The sequence below is a fragment of the Piliocolobus tephrosceles genome, chromosome 7, assembly GCF_002776525.5.
Source record: "Piliocolobus tephrosceles isolate RC106 chromosome 7, ASM277652v3, whole genome shotgun sequence".
Classification (NCBI taxonomy): Eukaryota; Metazoa; Chordata; class Mammalia; order Primates; family Cercopithecidae; genus Piliocolobus; species Piliocolobus tephrosceles.
The window spans coordinates 903,050-914,526 of NC_045440.1; the positions used below are offsets into that span (position 1 = coordinate 903,050).

Sequence of the window (11,477 nt, forward strand, 5' to 3'; positions counted from 1 at the left end):
CCCTCCCCCCCCCCCCCCGCCGTCCCTCCCCCCCAACCTCCGGAGCTGGGAAGAGAGTCAAGATGGCGGCGAAATCCGATGGCGGTGGCGTGGGGGTGGGCTTCGCTCAGCTGCACAACCTGGACGAGGCGGTGGGCAGTGGCGGCGAGGAGGACGGGGAGCCCGGGGGAGGCGGCTGCGGCGGCGGCGGCGACGGCAGCGAGCCCGAAGAGAGCAGCTCGCTGCACATCTGCCACTGCTGCAACACCTCCTCGTGCTACTGGGGCTGCCGCTCCGCCTGCCTGCGCTCCCTCCTGGGCAAGAAGCCGCGCCGCAGCGCCGCCGCCGACGGGGGGGACCAGCCGCTGCAGCCTCCCGCGGCCCCCGGCGCCGACCGCCAACCCCCGACGCCCTCGGCCGCGCGGCCAGAGCCGCCGCCGCCGCAGGTGGAGCGGCCGTGGCTCGACTGCCTGTGGATCGTGCTGGCGCTGCTGGTGTTCTTCGGGGACGTGGGCACCGACCTGTGGCTGGCCCTCGACTACTACCGCAAGGGGGACTACGTCTACTTCGGGCTGACCCTCTTCTTCGTGCTGGTGCCGTCGCTGCTGGTGCAGAGCCTGAGCTTCCGCTGGTTCGTGCAGGACTACACGGGCGGCGGGCTGGGCGCCGTGGAGGGGCTCAGCAGCCGGGGCCCCCCCATGATGGGGGCCGTCTACGGCCACGGCGCGGCCCGCGGCGTCCCAGGCGCGGGGGTCTCGGCCACGCCGGGGGCGCAGCGCCTGTGCCGCCTCTCCGTGTGGATCTGGCAGTCAGTCATCCACCTGCTGCAGATGGGGCAGGTGTGGAGGTAAGAGCACTGCGGGGTGGGGGCGGGCCGGCCCTGCGGAGCCCCTCTGCCCTCCCGGTGCTTCGTGGGGCGGCCCCTCGGACGGGCCCAGCGTGGGGGGCTCGAAGGAGGGACCGGCCGCGTGTCGCCCCTGGCGTCTCCAAAAGACCAGCGTTTGATCTGGATCCCTGGCCACGCCTTTGGCCCGGGGAGGCCGAGACCTGCTGTTGGCCCGTCCTCATCCCCGCTTCGCACTCGGCAGGGCCCCTGCCTCAGCCCGCCCTCCCCGTCTCCTCTGCAGACCTCCGTTCCCGGGCGCCTCTTTTCCCTGCCTCCCGAGGTAACCAGCTGCAGGCGCCCTGGGCTGCACCCCACCTCGCGGCCCGGGGAAGCCTTCCCTCCTCCAGCCGCTGTACTCGGGTTTGTTCCCGGGTGAGACATCCTTCCCTCTTCCCCCGTTCTCCCTCTGCAGTGGCCTGCGTGGGGCCCTGTGGAAAAACCCTCGCTGCCGCCTGCGAGCACTCCTGGATTCCACGCCCCTTCCCCCTCCTGCACTCCCAGCCCCTGTGAATGACTCCAAACCGCTGCTCTCCCGAAAGGAAAAAAGACTTTTTTTTTTGGTTTGCTGGATTAGACGTGTCCTTTTCTTAGTGACAGGTAAAAATGGAATAAAATGTGATGGGCGCGAGCGTTTGGTGTTAACTCTCACCTCCAGAAAACCAGTTAGCCACCTGGATACCTATTCTGGGGGAACGATGTTTTTGGTAGCCAGGCCAGTGCGTAAGTGATTTATATTTACACAAGACCCAAGCTTGGCTTTGCGGCCCTTTCTCCTTTTGTAAATTTCCCGTGTGCCAGTTCAGTCCCTCACAAACCACTTGCAGGTGTTCTTTCAGCCAGGCGCCTTCTTCACTGACTGCCTCCCTGGCTAAACTGAGGAAATGAACCCATTCACACCTGGGTACGTCTGTGCCTTCTTACTTAAATTAGCTTGTGTGTATTCTGGAAACAGTGAGTTGCAGGTGAAAGCATTTGCGAGAGAAAAAAATCTTACTGAAGTTATATTACACCGGGGCAAGCTCTTCAAGTGCATGGCTTCTATGAGAAGACATTTTGCCTAGGCTGCCCTGACTCCTAGCCTAGTAGGAGATTTTAGGCACTTAGTAGTTCAGGTAACAGATATACCCAGTTTAGCTGAAATAAAATCTGTCTTTTTAATGGTTTATCCAGATCTCTATGCGGAATTTATTTAAATAAAAACGTTTCGGAAAGCATAGGATTGAATTAAGTCAAATCACGAGAGTAGATGCAAGAACTTTGTCCTGCTGGGTTTACACGCAAATTCAGGCTAGGGGAAGTGAGGGTGGTTCCGTAGGCCCTGCACCACCCAGAGTTGTTTACTGGCCTTTCTAGGCTGAACCAAACAGCTTTTTCTCTAGCTGCATTTGTCTGCAGATAATTTGTTTCCTGCTGATAAGTTTATAAGAAGTGAGAGAATAAAATAGGAAAGGTGCTGATTAACTTTTGACTGTTGTAAGCATAGCTTGGGGTCAAATAAAATTCTGCAATATGTTTTAAATTTGAAATCTAAATTCCCAAACACCCACACACTCAAAGTCATACCGAATTAAAGGTAGTGTGTTTGGTATTGGAGATACCTTTTTTTGGGGGGGAGGGGCGGAGGAGGGGAGTGGTTTCTGGTTGTTAAGATGCCAGGAATGAAGCGGGGGAGGGACAAAAAGTATGGGGAAGAGAGATTTTAACATACCAGTAGAATTTAGTAGCATGTGCTGGTCGGCTTTTGCTGAACAAGCCGAAGTCAACTATCTCCATGAGGTAAACTTCTAAGTGTGGACAATAAAAATGTTGGTGTCAGGTTAGAATTCCTGAGAGAACTGTTTCTAGTGGAATCTGTCCTGGACATTGATTAGTAGTAAGCTTTGAGACAGAATGAAATTGGAATAGAATAAAATCCCACCTCCATTCACCTAAACGTTAATTGTTTATGGGCAAAGTGGAAGTCCAGATTTTAGAGCAAACTGAAAAGTACATTTAAAATGTCAATTTAGCTTTTGTAGTTGTATGTGGGGTAGTATTTTTTTTCTGATCTTAACTTTCATCTGCAGTGATAAGAAGTGTGACTTTACTGTCTAGTTTTTTTTTTACATCTTTTTTGAAGATTAGAGTATATCTCTAAATATTTCCCAAAGTTAAGTTATTAAAAGACATGCTAATTTTGGTAAGTTATTTCTTCTAACATAGCTATACTTCAAAAGCAGTATTTACTGAGGAAGGATTTTATAAGAAATTTTTTTTTTCCCAGTTAGATGGTTTTGCTTGAAATACTCCAGGAGCAAGGTCTGCTGTTTTAATACCTACTAGCCATGTTGTTTGCATTGAAATCATTCATATGTAAAAGCTTTAGAGGAATTCTAGTTTTAATCTTTTGGCAAGCAATTGCTTGTCAATGTGTATCAACATACATCATCTCTATTTTTATTGAAGATCTTTTGGGTTTATAGTTGTTTCCTTAGTCATATTTGCTGTTGAAACTTTGCTTTCTCTTATGGTCACATGACATAAAGGTTAAGATCTAATATTTCTATCATTTGATTTGGGCTGCATCTCTAAGAAAAGATGTCAGTGAAGTTGTACATTGTCAAAACTGATTCCATTAAACCATGAATACTTGTCTCTTCAGATTTTTTAAAATGTAAAATTATTTGGTTCTAGCTTGGACAAAGCACAACACCTATTTAATAAAAGTTAGTTTCCCTCGATATTAAGATGGGGCACTTCTGTGCATCTTACCATTCCTGTCAAGATGGCAAATACTTGACGTCTTTTATCAAATGACTTTATAGAATGTAAGAAAATGTTTTTGGCTGGGCTGAAATTGGAGCATGGAAGAATGGTTGTCTGTAGAATGATGTGGCCCCGTGAACCTGCTTTGCAGAGCACTAGTGTGTGATTAAGGTCTTTTTCATGCATGCCTTACTCCCACTAATTACTAAACGTGTAACAACCTCTGTATAGCTTGATGTGCTTTATTTTTCAGGTGCTTTTCGTGGGGATAACAGGCATATGAATCACGTATTCCAGGAGCATGAGTCACATTGGGCTTCACTTTTGTACAATGTGTTGTTAATAGAGAGCATTTTCTTGGAGGGTTTGGCTTTAGGAAGGGTGTGATTTAGTTCGCCTATTGCATTGATGTGTGCAAGTTTTCCCTTCAGCTGTTGTCCTTTCTCTGCTTTTGTGTTACTTTTAGAGGTTGCTTAGTGCATTGTCAGTTCTCTTCAGTCAAGAAGCAACGGTTATATGACCAAAATGTCATGGCCACATCATTAATCTCCCATTTAATGAATGTAGTTTTATGTGTGTGTTTGCACCCTTCTATTTCAGAGTAAAAGGAATTTACTTCTTTATATGAGTTGCATATTTAAGAGGATGGTCAGTGGTTCTTTCTCTTGTGAGGTGGGATGTGGTAGAGGGTTGCCTTCAGGGGAGTAAAAGGGAAAAGGCATTTTGCATTTTATAATGGCACCATCCAGCTGAGCAGTGGACAGCTCTGTTTTAGCGTTGTTTTCTGATTTGAGACTGGTGCAGTTTGGATATGCAGCTCTCTACACAATCAGCAGTGAATGTTGCTGGGCTGGTGAAGACACTTTATTATTTTTTTAATCTCTCCCCTGCCCTCCTCTCTGCTCCTCTGTGTAGGGACACTTAGTCTATTATGGGTCTTTGTTCATGTTGAACATTTTAGAATAGTGGTTCTTAGTTCTGGCTGAGAATAGAATCTGTTGCAGTCCTTAAATAGAAAAGCCGAGGCACTGCTGGACCTGCCGAAGAAGACTCCCTGGGGAGGATCTAAGAAGTCATAGCTTTAGAAGACCCACAGGTGATCATGTGGGAACCCCACGCTTGAGAAACACTTTAGAACTGGATTTCAGGCTTATTCCATTTGGAGAGGAATATTAGATTCGTGTTCTTAATAAATATGATGGCAGAATTGGGAAAGGAATGATCTGGTACCATTAAGTTTGGCCTCCGGATAACACCATAATGGACGACTTTACCTTGGGAGCATGAGTGTCTCAGGGGCTACTCAAGGGGATGCCCTAATGGTACTCTGTGTTTTCTGTTTTAGTTTTTGTTTTGTTTTGTTTTTTTTTTTTTTGAGCTCAAGTATTAATCTCATTCTGAAAGAATTCGTAAATTCAAAGCAGTCTTCAGTAAGTGTAACCCACTTCTCTTTGCCTTTTATGAGATACAAATAATGTTTATGTTGCGTGTGAAAGGTATAATAATTCTGTTTATATCTGAAACGCATCTATTAAATAGGCTTGAGGAAACATAACTGGGATTATGAGTGGTGTTGGGATAAGTGATCTGTAATGTCCCTCTAATGCTAAGGTTTTGTGGTTTAAGAATGGTAATATTCAGTATTTAGATCCGTGCAAATAAGGAAATTCATGCGGCCAGGGTACCGTCATAGACACATTAATAGATTGTGTACTTGTATTCGTGGGGTGTGTGGGTGTGTGAGTAGAGAGAGAATGAGTTTTATATGCTTATTAATGGGTGGGAATCTCATTGTAAAAATAGCATTTCTTTTTTCATTTTATCCATAAACTTAATGGAATTCTGGTTAAAAAGAAACTCAGTGGCTCAGTGGGAGGCCGAGGCAGGCGGATCATGAGGTCAGATCGAGACCATCCTGGCTAACATGGTGAAACCCCGTCCTTACTAAAAAATACAAAAAAAGTTAGCTGGGCGTGGTGGTGGGCGCCTGTAGTCCCAGCTACTGAGGAGGCTGAGGTGGGAGAATGACGTGAACCCGGGAGGCGGAGCTTGCAGTGAGCTGAGTTTGTGCCACTGCACTCCAGCCTGGGCGACAGAGCAAGATTCTGTCTCAAAAAAAAAAAAAAGAAACTCAATGGGATTTTTCTGAGGGGAACATTGGGTAAAACTGATCTGAGAAAAGTATAAATGAGTTTGAGTAGTCAAAAAACTTTGAAGAATGTTGAGACTTACCCGATCAGGAAGTGGATATGCTATAATGTGTCAATAATTAGACCAATGTGCAGAGAAATTAAGCAGATAGTTCGAAGGAGAATAAAGAGTCTATACATATATTGATATGTTTGTGAGAATTTAGTACATATTAAAGGTGGCATTGCTAATCAGTGGATGGAAAAATAATTATTTAACAAATGATAGCAATCGAATATCCAGTTGGAAAAAAAATGAATCTCTACCTTAGGTAAACAGAAGTGCTAAAAGAATGAAAGGCGTAAACATAAAGTGTTAAACTGTAAAAACACTAGGATGATTATTTTTTATAATGTTGCAGTGGGCAAGACCCTTTGGTACCATCAAGGAAAAGAAGGAGCAGATTTAACCACATGAAGTTGCCTCTCCTGGTTTCTTCCCTTCTTCCTCTTCCCATCTGAAAAATCCAGAAATACATGCTTAGCTGTGAGGGTAAGTGGGCTAAATTGAGACGGAGATACTTCCTGTAGGAGAATAAATAAGAAGAGAACATCTCTGAAGATTTATTTCTTGTTTTTGAGTGAACAGTAACCCTAAAAACTTGACATTTGTGGTAAATTTTCAAGGGAAGGGGATGAAAAAATGGCATGCTTTGGAGCGAAATTGCAACTGTGATGCAGCATAGTATTTCCAGAAGGATCCAGAAATGAAGTATCAAAATCTGTATTGTAAGAAGGCCAGAGCTCCTGAACTCTAGCAGGCAGGTGTGCCTACTAGAAGTCACAAGTTCATTTTTGTCTTCAACATCATTTGATACTATAGACTTACTCATAAGGTCAGTTGCCTAGTCAGGCTTATGCAGTAGGTAGATTCTGGAATGTTGGAAAGATTCTGTGGGATAGAAAGATTCTGTGGGATGCAAAAATAAGCTGTGTCTCCGATGTTGCCATTTTCACCCCGGGATGATTTGTTTTACAGCGTGCTGTCTGCAAATAAGTTTGTGGTTAAAATTTTAGTTTACTCCCCATGATGTGCTCTTCATCTAGTTTCTTCTCATCAGAAATTCTGGATTTCTTATATGCCTTTTAAAAAGTAAAACTTTTTTAAAAATTTATGAAAATATACCCTCATTTAACAAGTTCGGTGACTTTTGACTAATTGCCTAAAGACAATCCACTGCTTACCACTATTGGAGATATTTAAGAAAAACACAGGACATAGCCTGGTATGAAGGGAATGACTGTTGGAGTTAAGAAGTCAGGTTTGTCACTCTGCAAGTTACAACCACTGGCCTCAGTTTCTTCGTATTTATCAAACAAGGAAGGAGTTAAATGGATTGATCTTCAATGTCTCGTCAATGTAAAAAAGTTCATTATGCTACAGGTATTTGTGCTTTGAAAATAGCTTTAAAGAGGGAATTTCAGTCTGGTTTGATCAATTAAACCATTTTTAAAGCAAGTGTGTATGTCTCCTAGGTGCTCATTCAGAGTAGAGAGTTCTAAGCCCTGCCATGGATTGTTCTGACTTACTAAACAAATTCTCATTTTGAGTCACTTACCTACCTATAGGGACATTTTGTAGATCTCATTAGTTAATGTCAACATTTATGGCAGACTAAACTTACTGAGAAACTTGTGCTGACTTTATCAGCTAATTTTGTGAATTTGCAATTTCGGCTAAAATTAAACTATATATTTCAGTAGTCTTTTTTTGTCATCTGTTTTAAATTTTTACTGGTAGATTAAGCTAAAGCAATATATGCATATCTGTTTAAGCCATGTATTTTGGAGGTTTTTCTGAATTGTTTACCAAGGTTAATTTCTTTTGTGGGGGGTCAGAACCTTAAAATTACGTACTGTAATTTGTTGTTTGAGATGTATTCTTTAACTTTGAAAAGTTAGTGTTTGTAAAACAATTTTTTTTTTAGTGATGCTATCATGTCACTTGAGCTCTTTTAGGAAATAATTCTGTTAAGTAGTCGAATTTTTAGGAAAGATGGAATTTGTTTAGAGAATTCAGTGGATATTGTTACAGTGACAATATAGTTCTACATAAAATTTCAACATTAGAGTTTTCATTTCTATATTTCTAATGTGGATAGATCTTAGTATATTGCATATTTTAATATAGCTCAAAATATACTACTGCACCCTATGGTATTTTACAGATTGCTAACAAAAAATTTCTTCTCATTGATCTCTTTTACCTTGGAATATTAAACAAGTGGTTTTAAAAATAATTTTTGTTTTGAATGGAGTGTTTTCATCTTCTTAGTTTAAGTGAGGAAGCAATTTCTGTTTTATCTTGGTCATTGATTTAGAGCATGGACTGTGCTCATCATTCTTTTCTAGGAAGAAATTAGAATATTCAGTTCACAGAGAGCTACGTACTGTTTTCTTCACAACCCTCTTGGAGGAAAGGTAGGGTTGATAATTACGGCTTGCCCTGGCCAGACGCTTTCACTCATGGGTAGGTGAGCTAAAACATTCGTATCACCATGATGCTTCCTTTTCTTTCCGTCTTAAATACACTGAACAAATGAGGAAAGGCAGCAGTTTTGAGGAAGATGCCAAACCCATAGCTTGGGAAGCTTGCCAGTAAAGTCGAGCAGGCAGGGCAATCCAGAACTCAGGCCCCTCCAGAGGGCAGGTGCCTGACTTTCTCACTTCAGCTGTGTTTCTTCAAGTGTGGCAGACTCCTGTGTTAGGAGAGTGCACGGGGCCATTAACATGCGGATTGCAGGCCTTACTACAGACTTCAGGATCAGAGCCTCAGAAAGTTGGGCCAAGGAATCTGTATTTTTGCCCAATTTTTATTATTGAAGCTTTTAAGCACACAGGGAAATAGAGCAGTATAATGAATACCTATTACCATTCACCTGGCTTCAGTAATCTTTTTTTTTTTTTAAAGAAACAAGATTCTCACTCTGTTGCCCAGGCTGGAGTGCAGTGGCGTGAGCAGAACTCCCTGCAGCCTTGAGCTTCTAGGCTCAAGCAGTTCCCTTGAGTCAGCCTCCTGAGTAGCTGGGGCTTACGGTGTGTGCCACCACACCTTGCTCGTTTAAAAAGATTTTTGTAGGCCAGACACGGTGGCTCACACCTGTAACCCCAACAATTTGGGAGGCTGAGGCGAATGGATCACGAGGTCAGGAGATCGAGACCATCCTGGCTAACATGGTGTCTCTACTAAAAATACAAAGATTAGCCAGGTATGGTGACATGTGCCTGTAGTTCCAGCTACTCAGGAGGCTGAGGCAGCAGAATCACTTGAATCCAGGAGGCAGAGGTTGCAGTGAGCTGAGATTGTGCCATTGCACTCCAGCCTCAGTGACAGAGCAAGACCCCATCTCTAAAAAAAAAAAGAAAATATGTGTGTGTGTATATATATATGTGTGTGTGTGTGTGTGTGTGTGTATTTAACACATATCCTATCCTGATGTTGCACCTCTAAATACTTCACCTCAAATATGAAATATTTAGAATAATTCTACAAAGCTACAGTATCATTACACCTAAGAAAATTAACAGTATTTCCATAATTTTCCTTAATTCTGTAAAATCATCTAATAGCTGCTTTGTACTCAGATTTACCTAGTTTTTGTCCCCAGCAAATTTATTTGTGGGTTTTTTCTCCCCTTCAAACAGGGACTTAGTAAAAATTTATGAATTACATTGCTGTTTCTTTAGAAGAGCCCCTCTCCTTTTTTTTCTTCTCATGACATTGACTTTTTTCCAGGGTCCAGTCCAGGTCTCTTGTCTGCTCATATTTTTGCATTGCCTGAGTGTTTCTTCCAGGTGTCGTTTGCACTCTGTATGTCTAGTAAACTTGAAGTTGCATCTAGGGGCTGAATTACATTCAGGCACAAATTTTTGTCAGAAGTACTGCTTTCTTCATTTTTGCGTCATATCAGTAGGTGCCCCATACCTGTTTTGTCCCACTATTAGTGATGCTAAGTTTTATCCCTTGGTTAAGGTTATGACTGCTAGATTTCTTTATATAAAGGTAGTTTTTCCCTTTGCTATCGGTAGGTAACTGGGGAGTAATACGTTAGCAAAGTGTCAGTGTCTTTTTTCCTAAATACCCTTTACCTTATGGTTTTAGTGTCTGTTGAGAATCCTTGCTGGAATCAATTATTAAGTATTTGTCGGCGGTGGGGGCTCCCTGGTAATTCTAACCTTTAAGGTGTGATAGCCACTGCTGTCAAATTAATAGAACTAGGAACTGAGTTATCAGGTCTGTTGAATGGGTTGCCAGTAAACAGTTAATGAGTTTAAGCTTCATGTTCATTTTAGAGAAACTGAGATAAATAAAGTGCCCCCTAAGGCCCCCTATGTCCTAGTTTAGTTGTTGGAGAGGACATGTGTGTGATACTTGCAGTAAACTTGAGGTGAGCCCTGCTAGTGTGTTAGAATGTATGACAAAAATTCAAGCAGAGTGGAGGAGACGTAGAGAAATTAAGGAGTAAAGGAAACTATATTGGATATTCTGTTTTTATATACATTGTCTCACTTAATTTTCACAAACATTTGGTGCCCATTTTATAGACGAAGAAGTGGGTTTAAAGTGATTAAGTCACTTATGGCACTGGTGGAGGCAACTCTTGAAGCCAGAGCTCACCAAGCTGTGGGTGGGACAGAATTAGTTTGCTTTGCTCTGGGACGTTGTTGTCTGGCTTATTGAAGATGGAGGAATGATATTCTTCAACCCCTGGGGCCTCTTGGTATATAAGCTGAGGTTCTTTGAGACCTCTGATGGCTAGTCTAATGTATTAATATTAAACTCTGCAGAGCTTGGGGTAGGCTTGTAACTCTTGTAGTTGGTTGTAACTGCTGATGAATCAAACAGCTGAGTAATATTAATACCTCTGGGTCTGTGTCTTAGGACATCGTTTTCAGTACTTCATTCTCCGTCTCAGGGTAGGTGCACCTTTTGACCCTGTGACTTCCACATTACAGAAAGGAATTTGTAGGTTTGGCATACCCCACAGGTCCCATGTAAATACTGCACTCAAATATGCTGGTTCTCTCTTGACCTGTTGGAAACATTGAGAACAGCAGTTGTATCCCGAGGTTATAAGGAAGCTCTCTCCTCCCCTCCCCTCCCCTCCCCTCCCCTCCTCTTCTCTCTTCTCTTTTCTTTTCTTTTTGTGTGACAGTTTCACTCTTGTTGCCCAGGCTGGAGTGCAGTGGCGCAATCTCGGCTCACTGCAACCTCTGCCTCCTGGGTTCAAGTGATTCTTCTGCCTCGGCCTCCCAAGTAGCTGGGATTACAGACATGAGCCACCATGCCTGGCTAATTTTTGTACTTTTAGTAGAGACAGGGTTTCACCTTGTTGCTCAGGCTGGTCTCAAACTACTGACCTCAGGTGATCTGCCCTCCTTGGCCTCCCAAAATGCTGGGATTACAGGTGTGAGCCACTGCGCCCATCCAAAGCCACTGTTTTCAAAGCTTGACTGTGCATTGGAATCACTTGAGGAGCTGGATGTTTGGGATCTACCATAAGAGATCTGGGATGGGCCCAAGAATCTATATATTTAAAAAATCTAGGTTTTCAGAAAGTTCCCTAAGCAGTACACAGGGATGAGAAGCAAAGTTGTGCAGGCTGATTTCTATCAATATCTATGAGTTAGTTATCAAGGAGAAGGAGCATATGTTAGAATGACTTGGAAATTTGTTT

General features: G+C 43.3%; 1 protein-coding gene across 1 annotated transcript in view; it reads left to right on the top strand.

Moving 5' to 3' along the window:
- Positions 1-6: 6 nt before the first annotated feature.
- Positions 7-11,477, top strand: part of XKR6 (XK related 6) — a 296,181-nt gene continuing 284,710 nt past the window's right edge. Inside the window, exon 1 of the mRNA XM_023225277.3 lies at positions 7-826. Coding sequence (XP_023081045.1) covers positions 63-826 — 764 coding nt within the window. The 5' untranslated portion in view covers positions 7-62. The remainder of the gene's footprint in view (positions 827-11,477) is intronic.